We start from the raw sequence: 17,115 nt of genomic DNA on the forward strand, positions 1-17,115 counted from the left end.
CTCAAACACTGGATAAGAAGTCCTGCTGCCTGATACATTTTTTTGGATTAAAGTCAGTTTTTCTGACAAAGCCCAACCTCTAGGCATGCTGGCAAAGTCAGAACCACCCCACAAACCCCTGAAACTCATTAATGGAGAGTTGAAGTCCTGAGAAAAGTGAAATTATCAAAAAATCAGGGGGCGATGTATTACAATTTATAAGTGATACTCGCTACCAAATATGGAGTCAACCTGTACTACTGAAATCCATTCCTTTCAATGTAAGATTGCTGTGTCTCTTGGGTGTTTCCAGAAAATATGTGAAAAAGTTCACAAGTTAGATGAACAGATCTGAGTCAAAGGATTTGAATCAGAGAGTCTTTATGGATTCAAATATCAATTTATGGACATCTTTTAAAACCAAACTCTTCTCTAAGGACACAGAACTGTTTAAACGGTCTTGTTTGATGTGGACATCTCAAGTGCAAGCTTCTTTTGAGAGTCAGTCATCAGTCTTTTCTTGCTGTCTGGCCTCGGGCTAAGTGGCTCTGTGGTCAGAGCAGGAACAGTGGGGACAGTGGACGTCGGCGGGGGGGGGGTGGTGGTGGTGGTGGCCTGTGTTGAGGCCGAACAGTGGTGCAGCTCCTCTCCCAAATTTCAGGGCTGAAAAGAGAAGTGGTGGCCCAAGGGAGTGCCCAGCTGGAACAGAATTAGCGCAAAGCCAGCCTGTAGGAGTGGTGGTGAGTCCTGCAACTTCAGGGACTACAATTGGGGCAATTTTTTTTCTGATCTCAGAGCCAGGGCCATGCTACCAACACTGATGAGTGGGTCAGAAATGGTCTGCTCACCCGGCTCACCAAGCCCACTGGGACAGAACCTGCTGCCAAATCCTATGTCTGGGCAAAAGCATGTTGTCCTAGTCTATGGAGTTCCGGCTGAGGTGCTGGGGTGGGGAAGCGCAGCAGGCCGCCTTAGCTTCTTAGCTTGGAGGCCCTTCGCAGAAAGAAAGGGAAGGTGAGAATCTGGTTAACAGATGCTGGTGGCCCTGCTGCTCCTGAGAAAGGAAACGCTCTCTGCACAGGACCTCCTGCTCCGGTTTAAAGTGTAGCTTCATTTTTTAACAGAACAGAGCTGTTTATACCACATGCTAAACTCAACGTACACAAGAACACTAAAAAAAAAAATCTTTTCTATCAGTAGGCCCAAAGCTACAAGATTCTATGAATGTTTAAATAAAATTGGATAAATATACATACACTTGGTATGGGAATGACCTGCCTCTGGTCACCCTAAGGAAAAAGAAAAAAGAAATCATTGTCAGGTTTGATGAGAACTCAGTAGATCATATACTCAAAAGAAACTTCAAAGCACTCTTGAGTACAGCAGCCCTATGATTTCCTGTTCTCTGTACCTTAGTGGTATTTAGTGCACAGGAGGAACCCAAAGATTTTCCAGTTAGGGCACTGGGCTCCACTCTGCGTCCCAGACACTCCCTCCCCTGACAAACCAGGCTGGGTTCTTGAGGCTCATTAATCTTGTTTATTTAAATGGTGCCTCCCTTACTCCCAGGAATTTAATCCTTAATTGAAAAATAAAAACAAAAGCCCACATATTGCTTTGATCCATTAATCCCTCTAATAACTGGCCTATTTCTTCTTTTAAGTAAGTTTCTCCCTAAGAAGACTAAGCTTTAAGTCAATACAATATGCAGGGAAAGGAAGACTTGTTTATCAGGTTATGAGGAGCCCCCTGGCCTCTCCCTGGTTTTCTTCTAGAGGAGGACTGGGCAGAGGGGACAAGGCAAGGCTCAAGAAATTCCCCCTGAGGCCACAGACGTGGACACAGCGTTCCCTTTGAGGGGAACAGAACCTGTACTCACAGGGAGTGTTAAGAAAATGCAGGCCCCAAGGTAGGGCCTCACCCATTCCTCAGCCTCGGAATGCCAGTCATTCCAAACCTGGTTGATGGAAACATTTCATTTCGGCATCATTATGAAATGCTAATAAAATAACACATTCTCTCCGTTATCTCCACCGAGCATCTCCAGTCTCTGTGTTTCTTCTTTTTTAGATTGTGCAATCGGAGGCAACGAATAGCAGCATCATAGTTCTTGACGAGGAGATACGCTGCTTCCAGTCTTCCACATGGAAGGATTTGTGAACGGCGTATCTTTACTAAGGGGCTGGCTCACTGGTGACAAGGGTCTCATGGGAAGGGGTCAAACCTGACTGTCGACAGTGGCAGGTATCTTTTTGAGCTCTGCTCTGACTCTAAGCACCATTTAGCAGCCTCCTGATTATCTGCAGCCCTAGTGACCACCTCCGCAGTGTAATGGCAACTACTGTTCCCTCTCGAGATCATCTTGATGCTCTTTCCTTTTTCAGGACACTTGGGGCTTGTCTCAAGGATTCTAAACTGCCTTCTGCCATCATTCAAGGCAGAGCTGTGCTGCTCTCCAACACGATGCGCTATCAAATCAAACCGTTTTTAAGAACTTCTGCAGAGAAGGGGCGCCTGGGTGGCACAGCAGTTGAGCGTCTGCCTTCGGCTCAGGGCGTGATCCCGGCATTGTGGGATCGAGCCCCACATCGGGCTCCTCTGCTGTGGACCTGCTTCTTCCTCTCCCACTCCCCCTGCTTGTGTTCCCTCTCTCGCTGGCTGTTTCTATCTCTGTCGAATAAATAAATAAAATCTTTAAAAAAAAAAAAAGAACTTCTGCAGAGAAGTTCATTTCTGAAACTCTTAGGCAATATTACTCCCAACACCTGGACCAAGGAGCAGGTCACTGCTCTTGGTGGGAAGACTAACCAGAAGCTCACAAGCCCATTGGGTTACTACAGAGCACGGTTTCTCAACCCCGGAGGTACCAATGTTCTGGGCCTGATAACTCTTCACTGTGGGGGCTGTCCTGAGGCCTGAAGGATGCTCGACAGCATCCCTGGTCTCTACCCACAGGATGCCAGTACAATGCCCAGTAGCGACAACTGAAAATGTCTCCAGACATTGTCAAGTGTGCCCTAGGGGGGCAAAATCATCTCCAAGTGAGAACCACTGCACTACTGGGAGGCTGCAAACAGCCCCTCCACACAAGAGCATCTTCAGGCAAGATGAGCACATCAGCGAAGGAAGAGGTAATGATAACAAACATCTGAGGGGCTTGGCAAAACACAGGCTAGGACCAAAGATGCTCCTCTGGCCAGATATTTGGGCCGGAAAATTACCCTGGAAGTTTGCATGTATGTGTGCGTGTGTGCATGCGGTATGCATGCATTAGTGAGTGTCCAGCCATCCCTTTACTCTGCCCTCTCCCTGAGAAAGTCCTCCATGGTCCCGGCCATTGGGTTCTTCTGGGTGCTGGCTTCTTCTTGCCTCTGGCCAGGGCCTTGGACCCATTTATTTTGGGCAACTGGCCTGCAGGTCCAGGTTGTAACCGTGATGGTGGCGACTGCTGCCACTCTCCGCAACTGCTGCAGAAGCACTTCTCCAGGGTAAAGTGAATATGTAGGGTGGATAGAATCCCAGATGCCACCCACTGCATTCTGCCCACAGCCTTCCCTCTGCCTCTGGCATGCTGAGAGTTCCAAGAGGCAGGGAGAGCTGGAGGCCAGCAGCAGAGATGGGCCTAGAATCTGCTTCCACAACTTATGGACCTGGGCTCTGTGTTCCAGGTGTCCTGACCAAGCTGAGTGCGAGGGAGGGTGGAAGGTCCTCCTCCAGGCCATAGCTACCCCACTTTGACCCTGGTTCTTTCTGTGGGGTCTGGTCTTACAGACTGAATAGTCAAGTACTAATGCAAATGATGCATTACTCAGAGTTAAGTTAATTCTTTAAAAAGCCATTTTCAGGGGCACCTGGGTGGCTCAGTCGTTAAGCGTCTGCCTTCGGCTCAGAGTATGATCCTGGAGTCCTGGGATTGAGCCCCGCATTGGGCTCCTCAGCTGGGAGCCTGCTTCTTCCTCTCCCACTCCCCCTGCTTGTGTTCCCTCTCTCGCTGGCTGTCTTTCTCTCTGTCAAATAAATAAATAAAATCTTTAAAAAAAAATTCTCTTTAAAATAAAAAATAAAAAAATAAAAAGCCATTTTCATAAATGTTAAGTGAAGGAAGTCTAAATAAAATCTTTAAAAAAAATTCTCTTTAAAATAAAAAATAAAAAAATAAAAAGCCATTTTCATAAATGTTAAGTGAAGGAAGTCTATGGATGAACACTGAGTCCAGCTCAGCTCTGTCAGAGGAACTGCCTTCAAAAGCCTTTATTCTCTCATATATACAGCCAGCCACTCCAGGAAACCTGTCAGGGGTACATCACCATTGTCTCATGGCATTTCATCTAGGCAAATACTATTTTTATTTTTATTTATTATTTTTTTAAAGATTTTATTTTTAAATAATCTCTACACCCAATGTGGGGCTCGAACTCACAACCCCAAGATCAGAGTCACACGTTCCACTGACTGAGTCGGCCAGGTGCCCTGGCAAATACTATTTTTAAATAAAGCTTTTACAATGACAGGAGTGATTCATCTCCTTTATCCTCTACAGACCTAGGGTACCAACTGTGGTCCTTCTGCTAATGGCGATTCTCTAAAGTGATTCTCTAAAATGATTTTTAAATTGGGGGAGGGAGAGTATGAGGAAAGCTCACTGGGGGAACACATCAGAATTTGGGGCTGCAAGAGGGTTTATAGTAGAATCTCATCATATAAATTCCACTAAAATATTTTTTATACCAATGTACAGTAAGGCTTCATCTGTTAAGGCAAGTCATCTTTCATTATTTTTCCCCCAAATTTTCTCACCTATTCTTAGATACTATTTCTTCTACTAAATTTTAAGTCTTATCTAGAAACATGCCAGATTTCTCCATAAATAAGAGCTACCATAGCAAAACTTAAAATGATTCTATTTTTGAAGAATTTGGGTTTTCTATGTAAATAATTATGTCATATGCAAATAAAACTAATTTCTAATCTTTTTTATATTTACACCAAGTGTTTCATTTTCTTGTCTTATTGCATTAGCCAGAAACTGCCAAAGATTTTCCTATGTTGTTTGCTATATTTATTTATTTATTTTTTAAAGATTTATTTTTAAAGATTTTACTTATTTATTTGAGAGAGAGCATAAGCAGGGGGAGTGGGAGAGGGAGAAGCAGGCTCCCCCTGAGCAGGGGAAGACCCCCAAGACCCTGGGATCGTGACCTGAGTGAAGGCAGACGCCCAACTGACTGCCACCCAGGCGCCCCTTAATGATTTTATTTTTAAGTAATCTTTGCCCCCAACATGAGGCTTGAACCTACAACCCCAAGATCAAGAGTCACACACTCCATCAACTGAGCCGGTCAGGTGCCCCATATTTTTAGAAGATAGTTTTTTTTTATTGTGTTTAAATGGTTTTCTTCTATATATTTGTCTATACAGTTGATTACTATACACAGGTTTATGGCTATTACACACATCATGTATCAGACCTATTATCATGAGAAAACGTCCCTCTTTCTCCTGTTTAATGTGACCTTGAATTTTGTTTTGTCTGATATTAATATTGCCACCTTTGCTTTCTTTTATTTGATCTGCTTGTTACATTTTACCCATCTGTTTTCCACCTTCCTAAAATCACTGTATATTAGATGTTGGGTCAGAAACTAGTAGCTACCTGCTGTAACAGTAATTAGCACTGTTATCCAAATAATCCAGTTTTCTTTCTGGGCACATGGTAGGATTGCACTTCCATGCTCCCTGAAGTTAGGGGTAGTCGCATGAATTGCTTTGACCAATAAGATGGAAGTTTCTTCTGTGTAAAAACTGTAAGAGCCAGTGTGATCCACCACATTCCCTTTTCCCTGCTGTGACAATGATGGAAGCAAAGAGACAGGGCCTTCCTCAATCTAGTCCATGAATGAGGATAAGACAGGTTATGTAATCCAATAATGGTAGCTACGGGTCACAGGCGGCTACTGAGCCCGTGAAAGGTAGCTACTGAAAAGTAAGACATGCTATAAGTATAAAGTATACATCAGATTTTGAAGAATTAGTAAGATAAAAAGAATTTAAGTTTTATCTCATTGATAATTATTTCTATTGATTACATGTTGAAATAATATTTTGGATATCTTTGGTTAAATCAAATATACTTTTAAATTCGATTTCACCTTTTAAAAAAAAAGTTTTAAAAAATGAGGCTACTATAAAGATGTAAATAAATTATGTGGCTCACATTCTCTACCTACTGGACAAGTGCCCCAGAGCAGAGAGCCTAATCCATGATAAACATGTAGCATGAGTGAAAAATACACTTTTATTGTTTTAAGCCTCCGAGGTCTGGGGGCTGTTACTACAGCATAACTGAGCCCACACTGACGAGTACGTCTACTCAGCAGTCACTCCTCCTTTCTCCTTTGTGAAAGAGCTCTGATTCTGTTGAGGGCAGGGATATGCCAGTCTAAATTCTTCCCCTTCCGGGCCTCCCTCATGGCTGGAGGGTAGCCATGGGGCAAAGTTCTGGCCAATCAACATAGGTGGAAGTCCCCTGGGATTTTCTGTGAAAGCATTTACTTTCCACAAGAGGGACAGGCATGGGGACTGTTACTCCTCCCTCTCTCCCCTTGAATGTGGATATGCTGTCTGAAGCTTGTGACTTGAGATAATAAACAAGCATGAGGCTGAAGGCAAACAAGCCAAGGATGGTGGAGCGGAAAAATGGAGAGACAGAAGAACAGAAAGAACCTGGGTCCCTGATGGCATCACCAGGCCCCTAAACTAACCCCAGCCACTGCCAGACTCAGGCCTTTTATGTGAAAAAATAATCCCCTATTTGTTTAAGCTATTATTTGTCAATTTTCTTTTACTTGCTGCCAAAATTGTTCCTATCTGATACAGGTCTATTCTTGGAAACAGCAAACAGATGAATTTGTCAAGCCAATCTGATATAGTCTTGGTCTTTTGTTAGGAGAATTTGGTTCATTGAACTTGGTTTCAAGCCGACTCTTTACGTTAGGTTTACTGTTTATGTTGTTTGTTCTTTTTGTCCTTTTCTTAATTTTGATGGCTTGTTCACATTTCTGCCTGTTTCTCCTTTCACTCCTTATGAATTCTGAGGATTTTTTAAAAAGATTTATTTATTTATTTGTGTGTGTGTGAGAGAGAGAGAGAGAGAAAGAGGGAGGAAGCGAGCGAGCAGGAGGAGAGGCAGAGGGAGAAGGAGAGAGAGAATCCCAAGCATGTTCCATGCTCAGCACAGAGCCCGACATGGGGCTCTACTGAGGATCTACTTTCTAACTGTGCTGCTTGTTACAGTTCTATTCCTAATAATTGTATTTATTCCTATATTTTCTATAATTATATCACAATAGAATATCAATCTCACCCAGATTTTTTTTTTGTCCCCTCTCTGAATCATTACATGTCTGAAAATGTACTTCTTTTGCCTTAACAGGTAAATGATATCTTGGCCACATACAGAATTTTTGGTTTGGCATTCTCTCTCAGGAGCCTGTAAATTTTTCTTTCATAGGCTTCTGGTTTTCAATATTGTTGATGAGAAGTCTGGTACTAGTATAATCTTTTTCTTTTGAAAACATCTTGTTCTGGAAGTTTGCAAGATTTTCTCTTTACACTTAAATTTCAGAATTTGAACAGCATATATCCAGGCATGTGCTCCCCCACCCGCCCCCCTCATCCTGCTGCACACTTGGCAAGCCCTTATAATCTGCACATTCAAGCTTTTTTTTTTCAGCTCAAGAAAAATTTCTTCTATTATCTTTTCTCTTTCTGGAACTCCTATTACTTGCTGTTAGGTCTCCTAGATGCCTCTTCCTGCCCCCATCGCAATTAACATCTCTGTGTCTCTGTTCTGAACTGTGAGGTATTTTTCCCACTTGCTCTTCTAGAACATTCATTCAGTTCTCAGCAGTGACCATCCTCAGTCTCCTTTTTCTCCGTTTGTTTACTGGATTGTTATATTTAGAAATCATGGGATTTCTTTTTTAAATTCTAAAAGTTACTTTTGTACTCAAAATTCATGTCTTGAAATATCATTTCCTGAGTTGTCTACTAAAGTTCTCTTCAGGGCGCCTGGGTGGCTCAGTCGGTTGGGCATCTGACTTTGGCTCAGGTCATGACCTCCGGGTCCCGCGATCAAGCCGTGTCAGGCTCCACATTTGGTGGGGAGTCTGCTTCTTCCTCTCCTTCTGCCCCTCCCCCTGCTCGTGCTCTCTCTGTCTTTTCTCAAATAAATAAATAAAATCTTTTTAAAAAAAGTTCTCTCTTCTTTTTTTAAGATTTTTATTTATTTATTTAACACAGAGAGACAGCCAGCAAGAGAGGGAACACGAGCAGGGGGAGTGGGAGAGGAAGAAGCAGGCTCCCAGCGGGGGAGCCAGATGTGGGGCTCGATCCCAGAACGCCGGGATCGCGCCCTGAGCTGAAGGCAGATGCCCAATGACTGCGCCACTCAGGCGCCCCTAAAAAAAAGTTCTCTTCTATTTCTTCCATTGTTCTACCTCAGTGGGAGCCTCGTATTCTAGTTTTTCAACTTGGACCTTGTCAGCAGTGGCAAGTAAGGGAGCACTGCCAGGCCCCCACAAGGAGCAAAGTTTTCATGGTCCAGCAGAGCCCAAACTGACAAACCACAAGGACATGAAGAAAGTCCCTGTAGTAATGGGCTACTTTAGGGCACATGAAGTAAAAGCAATTCAACCCATCAGTACAGCCCCCCCAAGGACCACACACAATAAGTGGGCAGTGCAGGCCCTTTCCAAGGAGATCCACAGCTCTTGCTGGCTGGGGGACCTTATAGGACTATTTGCTTCAAGTGTCTATCCTAGGACTCCAGGACAAACAAGCATTTCCCTCTGTTGGTAGTTCCCTGCTTCTTACTGAGGACCACAGAGGATGAGCCTAATGCACTTTCCAGGTTCCACCAGCAGGCGCACCTGGGTTTATCCACAGAGAGAATGTAAATCGTCAGAGCCACATGCTCAGGTTGTCAGGTTCCCAGAATCTTTTTCCTTACATTCATATATACTTTTAAAATAATTCATTTTCTAATCCCAAAAGTAATTTAAGCTTATTTTGTGAAAATTAGGAAAAGCAAAAAGAAAAAAAGAGAAAGAACTAAAGCACAGAAGAGAGGAGAAAATCCTTATATATATAATCCCATCAGTCTGAGATAATCTCTTCATATTTTGTCATATATCATTCCAGTCTTATAAATGCCCATGTGTGTGTATGACATGTATACTTGTAAATATACTCACCTATTACACTTTATCTCCTAATATAGTTCTAAATATACTCACCTACAAGTTCTTTTTATCCCCTAAGTGACATATGGTGAGCATTTCCCTATGTCAGTAATATTTATGAGACATAATTTTTAATAGCTGCACACTACTTCATTGTATGGTTACTCTGTGGGTTTGTTATTGATCATTGGGTTGTTTACAATTTTGCAATATGATAATCTATGCTGGACAGTATCCTATAGTTCAATATTTGCACATCTATAATTAAGTCAAATAAATAATTGCTAAGGTTTTAGGATTACATTGTCAAATCACCCTCCAGAAAGGTGTAACCAATCAAATGGCTACCAATAACCCCCGTACATCTTCTACCCTCTCTGCAGCTACCCTCATCCAAATCCAAATACTATCTTTATAAATATCCTTAATAATCTGATAGATGGAAAAGGCTATCTCACTGTTTTAGTTTGCATTTCTTTGATTACTAACCATACTGAACATTTTTTCATGTTTATTAACCAACCGTATTTCTTATTTGGTGAAACACTTGCTCAAGGCCTTTGCTCACACTACTTGGAACATCAAGTCTTACAGTTTTAATGTCCTCAATCTCAACTATCTTCACAGTGAATAATTCTCTTCGCCTCTTTCAGTGATTGTCACCTGCAATTCTATCTGACTGAATGAATGCTGCAGTCCCTGCTTTCTTTTTGCTTATACACTGCGTGACATCTTCTTGCTCATCCTTTTACTTTTAGCTGTTCTGAGCCACTTCACTTAGGATATGTCCGTTAGACAGCATGTGGGTAGAGTTTAGTTGGTTTTTTTTTTTGTTTTTTTTACATATTGTGAAAATCTGACTTAAAATTTTGTATCTGACGGGTATAAAAGAATATATGACAAACATGTTTGTTATTAAACAAGTAGTTAAATCCATTTATACTTATTATTGGTTCTTTGGCATGCCTTTGTTTCTCCGTTTGCCTCCCCATGTCTTTCCCTGCTACTTGTTCTTTAGCTTTCTGTTTCATGCAGCCAGCTCCCCCAAGAAAGAACGTTATAAAAATGTGAAGTGATTCTTATAACTCTCATCAAGTATGTGCTTCAGTCGCTAAAGGGGAGTGACTGGGATACCCTCTGACAAAGAAGATGACCTTTTTGGTCATTTCAGATCTTTAAGTTAATGGCTACACACGTAACTATTACAGACCCTTATTCAGGATATTCACGAAGCATGGGACAGATACGCAGCCACTGAGGCTCTGCTGAGTGCACAGTTCCCCTTCGGCACTGACCTTCTGAAGCCCACCGTTCTCCTCCACCAGTGGCGGAAGCACACTGGGGCTGCTGGGGGGCGGGGCCTCCACATTGTAGTCACGGAAGCAGCAGAAGAAGGAGCTGAGGATGCCGCGGCTCCTCTGCTTCTTTAAGCTGACGTTGCACTGCGATGCTGGAAAGAGAAACAACACGCTGTGGCCAAGTGCAGCACGTACTCATAGTTGTCATGCAATGGGAAAACCCAAATGTGCAGTTGCCCCCTGCCCCTCCGGAGACCCGATACCAGGAGACAGACTCAGCATGAGAAGATGAGGGGCCCCAGGAAGTTACTCTAAAGGGCTGTTATTCAACATGTGATTCCTAGAGGGCCAGCTGGTCGATGGGAGTCCAATCCTGCTGGCTGGACAGAATTCCTCTGACCTCAGCCCAGTGGGGGCTGCTTGCTCATTAACTGACCCATCCTCAGGGTCAGGCACCATCTGCATTCCTGAACCCAGCAGACAGTCTTCCGACCCAGGACTGAGCACAACTTCAAAACAAAGATCTTTTCAGGCACAAATCAGACTTGACACTCTGAGAAGCATTTCTCTGTGAAGGGTACCAAGAAAGAATCACTTTGAAACTAGGTTCTTCAACACTCTTTAACTCCAAGACTAACTTCATTAAGAGATAAGATGCGTCGGGGCATAAAGAAGACCCCTTCTTCAACTCTGTTTGTCAAGGAGGGCTGGAATCCTCCATGACACTTAAAACATAAACAGCAGATGTGGGACAGAGAACACATGGTCCAGCGGGAGCAGGGCTGGCCAGGGCAAAGCCCATCTTCCCCAAACCCAGGGCAATCCTGTGCCATGGACTCATTTCCTGGCCTGTCCTGGACTCAGCCTCCTGAGGGACTGATGTTATCCTTTCTGTTACTCAGGCCTCAAGACACAAGTCAGAAGGAAAAGGCAAAAATTAGTATAAAATGAAAAACACACCTCAGGGGAGGAGATTGACAACCTGGAGGGCTAGGAGCAGTGCCTGGGAATGCAGCCAGGGCTGTCCCACCACATACCATGTCTGGGTGGGACAACAGTACTGAGCAGAGGCCACAAAGGGCCTGCGCTTAGGGTTAATGGGGAAATTACCTATGTAGGAAATCACTAAGTTCACATGATAACTGTCGGAGTTTATCTCTCCCAAAAAGCAGTTTTGGCATGATTCCTCTTTTTGAGTGATTTGTACAGCACCTTCCCTCTCAAGAGACCACAAAACTTCTGCTAAAAGTCTTGGGGTACTCTTCTGCCAGCAGCAAAACCAAATGCATTCACATGGAAATTCGCATGAAAAAAAGACTGAAAAGCTTAGCCAGCAACTCCACAGGCATTGATGGCTTCCAGCCTGGGCTTGGGAGAGTGGCTCAGTAAGTGTGAGCTTAAGGTCCCCATTCACTAAGGATGAGCTTTAGAACCATAAGCCCCTGGAAACGCTGGCTGTTTTATCTTCCTTGAGAATGCTTGGGTGCATGTCATAGGCACCAGTCTTCTCACTTGGGGCCCCCCCATAGCAGGCCAGGCCAGGCCACAGGGTCCTCCAGGCACAGAGGCCTTCCAAGCAGCGGGGGGGGGGGAGTGATAATGACCATGGTTTACTGAGGGCCAGACCTCTAAATTCCACTACTTTACAATCCTCATTTCATGTAACCCTCACAGCTACTCCAGGAGATCAACATTACTGCTTCCGTCTTACCGTCTTACCGCTAAGGAAAGACAAGTAGGAATTGTGTGTGCCAGGATCTGAACCCCAGGGGGCCTGTTTTCAAAGTGTGTGCTCTCTCCACGTGCCATGCTGAACACAGTCTTCACAGATCAGGTCAGATCAAGGAGGGAACATGCCCAATGGAGAGAAAAGCACTGCAATAAACTCATATTTAATATAAATGATTGGGAGGGCCACCTGGGTGGCTCAGGTCACAATCTCAGGGCTGTGAGATGGAGCTCCACCTTGGGCTCTGTGCTGGGCCTGGAGCCTGCTTAAGATTCTCTCTCTCCCTTTACCCTCTGCCCCTCCTCACCTCTAAAAAATAAATAAATAGTTAATTTTAAAAATGTACGACTGCTTAAACTGTTCTGTTGTTACTTTGGGTGTTCTAGCTTTTTATGCCACACTCAAATAATTTAGTCAGAGGAAGAAAAAAAACTGCCTCTTCCCTGGCTGATAGCACATTTGTCTGCAAGTAAACAAGCTATTTGTTCATGTCTCAGAGACACTGAGCAGAGACACTGAGCAGCCAATGCCCAAGCTGGGCAGTAAACAGCTCTGCAAAAAACACCCCCTCAGATCCCATTTTCATCTTCGGGTCACACACATCTTCCCCACAACCAACTAACAAACAAATTAACAAACTAACTTACATGCTAAAAAAAGTCCCGAACCTGGAGCCAGTGAGCTACTCATAATTTCTACCATATGACGGCTTACCACGTAGAAGCCACAAATAGAGCTGTGGGAGTGAGTCCCTGGGAAGGCCTTCACCCCCTGATGGGAAAGTGGCAGCTCACGTAGGATATCCCTTAGGTGCACCAGGAGGTGAAGCAGCCCAAAGTGGTCTCACTTCCAAGGCTGAGGGTGGGGCCAGGCCTCTTCCCACTAAATAAGGTTAGTTCTAGGGCCTGCAGGAAGCTTTGGGAGGTCAGGTGCTGCCTAATTTTCTAGTCGCTCTGGGACTGGTCTGGTGCTCTCAAAATCAGGCTAGCAGGGGAAATGAATGGAGTTGCTCAGGACCAGCATCAGCCTCACCCCACCCTTGGTACTCATTTGGTCCTGAAAGGTCTCAAGATGCTGGCTGGCTGGCTGGGTCTAATAACCCTACTTGCCTTCCCCCTACAAATTGCTTTCCATCCATTACCAAGGCCTGGCCAATCAGAGCCTCATGACTGGCTTAGGGCTGGGCATTTGACCCAACCTGGGCCAAGGAGAATGTGCCCCAGGGTTCATGCTACAGCCGTTGGAAAGGATGTTCTCTCTTCGCTGGTTGGCCAAGTGGGTAGGATGTAAACTTGGAGCCCCTGCTGGCTCCTCTGCCACCAAGTGAGAAGCACCTACCTGAGCATGAGCCAAAACTGAGGAAAGAGGATCTGAGATATGGAGAGGGACGGATCTCTGACAATACCATCTGGGGACTTGGTTTCATTAAAACCAGATCCTCCTGGAATTTTCAGTTATGTAAGAGAATAAATTATCTGTTTCTCTGGGTTTACGTTATTTGCGATGGAAAAGATTATCCTCGAAAATGTCAGCTCCCAGGCAAGGCAGTGTAGAAACACTGGTGAACCACACAGGCACCGTACCCACCTCATGTGGCCCATGTCTAGAGCAAGAGACACTGAACAGCACAGGGCACTGATGGGGCCCAAAGACGGGTGCACAGTCCAGATTGGAGGGAGGGTAGGAGTGATTTTTTAGAAGAAATGCTTTCTGAGCTGGGCTGACAGTGCATACAATTGTTGGAGGGGGCAGGGAAGTGGGGAAACAGCAACGTGTAAAGGGCTCGAGGTAAGAGACAGCACGACGTATCTCAGAAATCACAGCGGTGGTGATGGTTGATGACAGCCTTGTAAACCATGGTGATGAGTTTGCATTTGACTCTATGAAAATGGGGAGCGGATGTGCAGATCTGTACTACAAATCTCACGGTGTGACCTCTGGAACTGGAACCACTGAGTTTAAATTTTAAATTGACTAGGGGCGCCTGGGTGGCACAGCGGTTAAGCGTCTGCCTTCGGCTCAGGGCGTGATCCCGGCGTTATGGGATCGAGCCCCACATCAGCCTCCTCCGCTATGAGCCTGCTTCTTCCTCTCCCACTCCCCCTGCTTGTGTTCCCTCTCTCACTGGCTGTCTCTATCTCTGTCGAATAAATAAATAAAATCTTTAAAAAAAAATTTAAATTGACTGATACAGGCTATCGATCTGCATCAAAGATTTCCAGGATACCATATATGCAAATCAGAGATATGGGCCATTTTGGGTAAAGAGCCTAGAATGGAAATTTCTTACCTAAAAATCGACTTTCATTACAAGTTACGTGGAAATAAAAAAAATAAAAAGTAAAAATAAAAATAAATTAAAAAGTCACATGGAAAGAAAATGGGCTTTGGAGTTATATTTTGGGTTTAAGTCTCACCCTGCCACTGGTCAGCCAGTGTGACATCATCTACGTAAGCCATACCACTAATATGGGAATCTTCACACCTACCCTTGTAGGGAGGGCTGTTGTGTGGATGCAGCAAAAACATGCGTATTTGTTCAAGAGAGAAGATCTACCAGCACCTCAATACAGCAACAAAAGACTGATTGATTTTAGGTACTGAGCAGTGTCTCACTGTGAACATTCAGAAGTTAGTGTGTCTCTAAACAACAGTCCTTACAAAAACAGCCTGGCTTTGTGAGAAAACATGGAGGCAGACCCATTTTGGTTTTGGTGATGTGACTTCTAAACTTAGAACTTGAAGTAGCTCCTTAAAACTTTAGTTGCTATCCAGTGGGGGTTTCTTTGAATAATAATAATAATAATAATAATAATAATAATAATAATAATAACAATGATGTGGGAAACCAAATAAATAAAAAGCAGCTCCACAGGTGAAGCTTAAAATAAACCCTAGGGGGGCGCCTGGGTGGCTCAGTCCGTTAAGCAGCTGCTTTCAGCTCAGGTCATGATCTCAGCATCCTGGGATCAAGCCCCACATCGGGCTTCCTGCTCAGCGGGGAGTCTGCTTCTATCTCTCCCTCTGCCTGCTGCTCTGCCTACTTGTGCTCTCTATCTCTCTGTCAAATAAGTAAATAAATAAATCCTTAAAAAATAAAATAAAATAAACCCTAGCACTCAGGCCTTTTCTAGGAACTCTTACATGAAATACGGTTAGAAAGAGGGCATTACAGTTAAAAACATGAACTGTCCAGGGGAAAGTCCATTAAGGCGGACAGTGAGGTCTGGTCCTTTGGTGGGATCAAGAGGACTGGTCTAAAAAGCTATCAAACTGTGTTTATGGCAACAGATGGAAGGTGCAACTGGATTGATCACCAGTTGGTGCACACGGGCCAAGAGGGGGCATTGCTAGTCATCCGCTTCTACTTCCTGACCTAACCGGTTCCCTTCTGCACCCAGAAATTGCAATGTTGACCCTACACAGAGAGCGTCTCTTCATCAGTGTGATAGCTGCCCATGTCACCTAACCACTACCCTGGAACAATTCTTGTGTTCTGACCTGGTTTAGATTACAGATGGGGGGAGGCTCTGGTTCCATCCTGAAATCCGAGCTTCAGGCCCAAAACCTCTGGGGTCTACACCGACTCAAAGCTTCACATACTCGCCTTTGCGAACACCCCCATTCTCCTGCCCTTTCTTGGGTCTAACCTGGAACTCCCACTGGCGCACACACATCCCTACAATCAAATGAGTAGCTCAGGATGAAGATCAGAGAAGCTGGAACGTAGGTGGAAATCTTTGCTACTCACTATGCATCCATCCCCAATCATTCAACTTTCTCCCCAAGTGAAGAAACTGTTTCTCATATCTTGGCAGCTGCAGAAAACAAAGAAGGTTTGCCTTTAGTTTCCACGGTGCCAACCCGGCCTACATGCCGGCACAGGGGCCAGACAGCCAAAGACCCAGCATAACAGAATTTCTAGGAGAAAATGCACTCAGCCCATGAAGGCTACTGCTAATGTGTTGAAACACCCAACGTACCCTCAAAACTAGCTTCTTTCTTGTCACAAGAGCAGAGTCAAGAAAGGTGTTTCACAGCCGATTTGTGTCATCCAAGTGTTCACAGGAGAACATTAAAAACATGTCCAAACATCAACGTGGACACCAATGCTGTTCAGGCTGCAAAACTGCACAGCAGAGCAAGGAAAAGGTGCTTCTTCACACGTGGGGTGTCAGAGCACGCTACAACCCTGAGGAGACCGTGCAGCTGGATTCACAACGATCCTACTACAGAGAAAGCTAAACGCCTTTTTTTTCTTTAAGGGGGAGAGGGAGTTCCTCCCAAATGGCCGGCATTTAAATGAATGCACCCTTTCTTCTCTTGTAGGACTGGCCTGCAATCTCTGGAATGCATCCCAGGGCCGTGGTTTGGAGTGGGTGTCTAACAGGAAATTCTGGGCAGTCTATGCATACATTACATTCCTTTCCCACCCCGAGAAAGAGTGGTCAACAAACACAACTTCCCTCTGTTTGAATAAAGGGGGGGTTGAGGGGGGCTATTGGGGTGGGGAGAGGCCAGGGCACAGACTGCACAGAGTTCAAAAGCAGATGTGGCTGCTGAGAATCCAAACATCCTTTTCTCCTAGAAAAAGGATTTAGTCACCAAAAGTCACCTTTTAAGATATCCACGCAGTCCCTATTCTAGTTCCAAGTGATAAATTTCCCCTGGCAATTGCACCCAGCACTCTGAAAGAATCAACCTCTGAAAAGCTCTTTTCCTGCAGCAGCCTATGGATGGCAGGGACGCCTCCAGCAGGCAGGAGTCAAGGGGAGGAGCAGCGGCTGATGGCTAAAAAGCTGGGCAGGAGGAATTCCAATCTCGTCCTTCCATGATGGTAGGATGTGTTTCCCTTATTCACTGCTGG

General features: G+C 44.6%; 1 protein-coding gene across 2 annotated transcripts in view; it reads right to left on the reverse strand.

Moving 5' to 3' along the window:
* The window catches only part of CTDSPL (CTD small phosphatase like), a 112,839-nt gene that overhangs the window by 20,286 nt on the left and 75,438 nt on the right, over nt 1–17,115 (reverse strand). The window contains exons 2-3 of one of the 2 annotated variants that reach the window (XM_040636968.1): nt 10,517–10,671; nt 1,236–1,268 (exon numbers count right to left, since the gene is read on the reverse strand). In XM_040636968.1, coding sequence (XP_040492902.1) covers nt 1,236–1,268; nt 10,517–10,671 — 188 coding nt within the window. The remainder of the gene's footprint in view (nt 1–1,235; nt 1,269–10,516; nt 10,672–17,115) is intronic. The other variant, XM_040636969.1, reaches the window with a different exon arrangement.

Source organism: Ursus maritimus, unplaced genomic scaffold, assembly GCF_017311325.1.
Source record: "Ursus maritimus isolate PB19 unplaced genomic scaffold, ASM1731132v1 scaffold_20, whole genome shotgun sequence".
NCBI classification, from domain to species: Eukaryota; Metazoa; Chordata; class Mammalia; order Carnivora; family Ursidae; genus Ursus; species Ursus maritimus.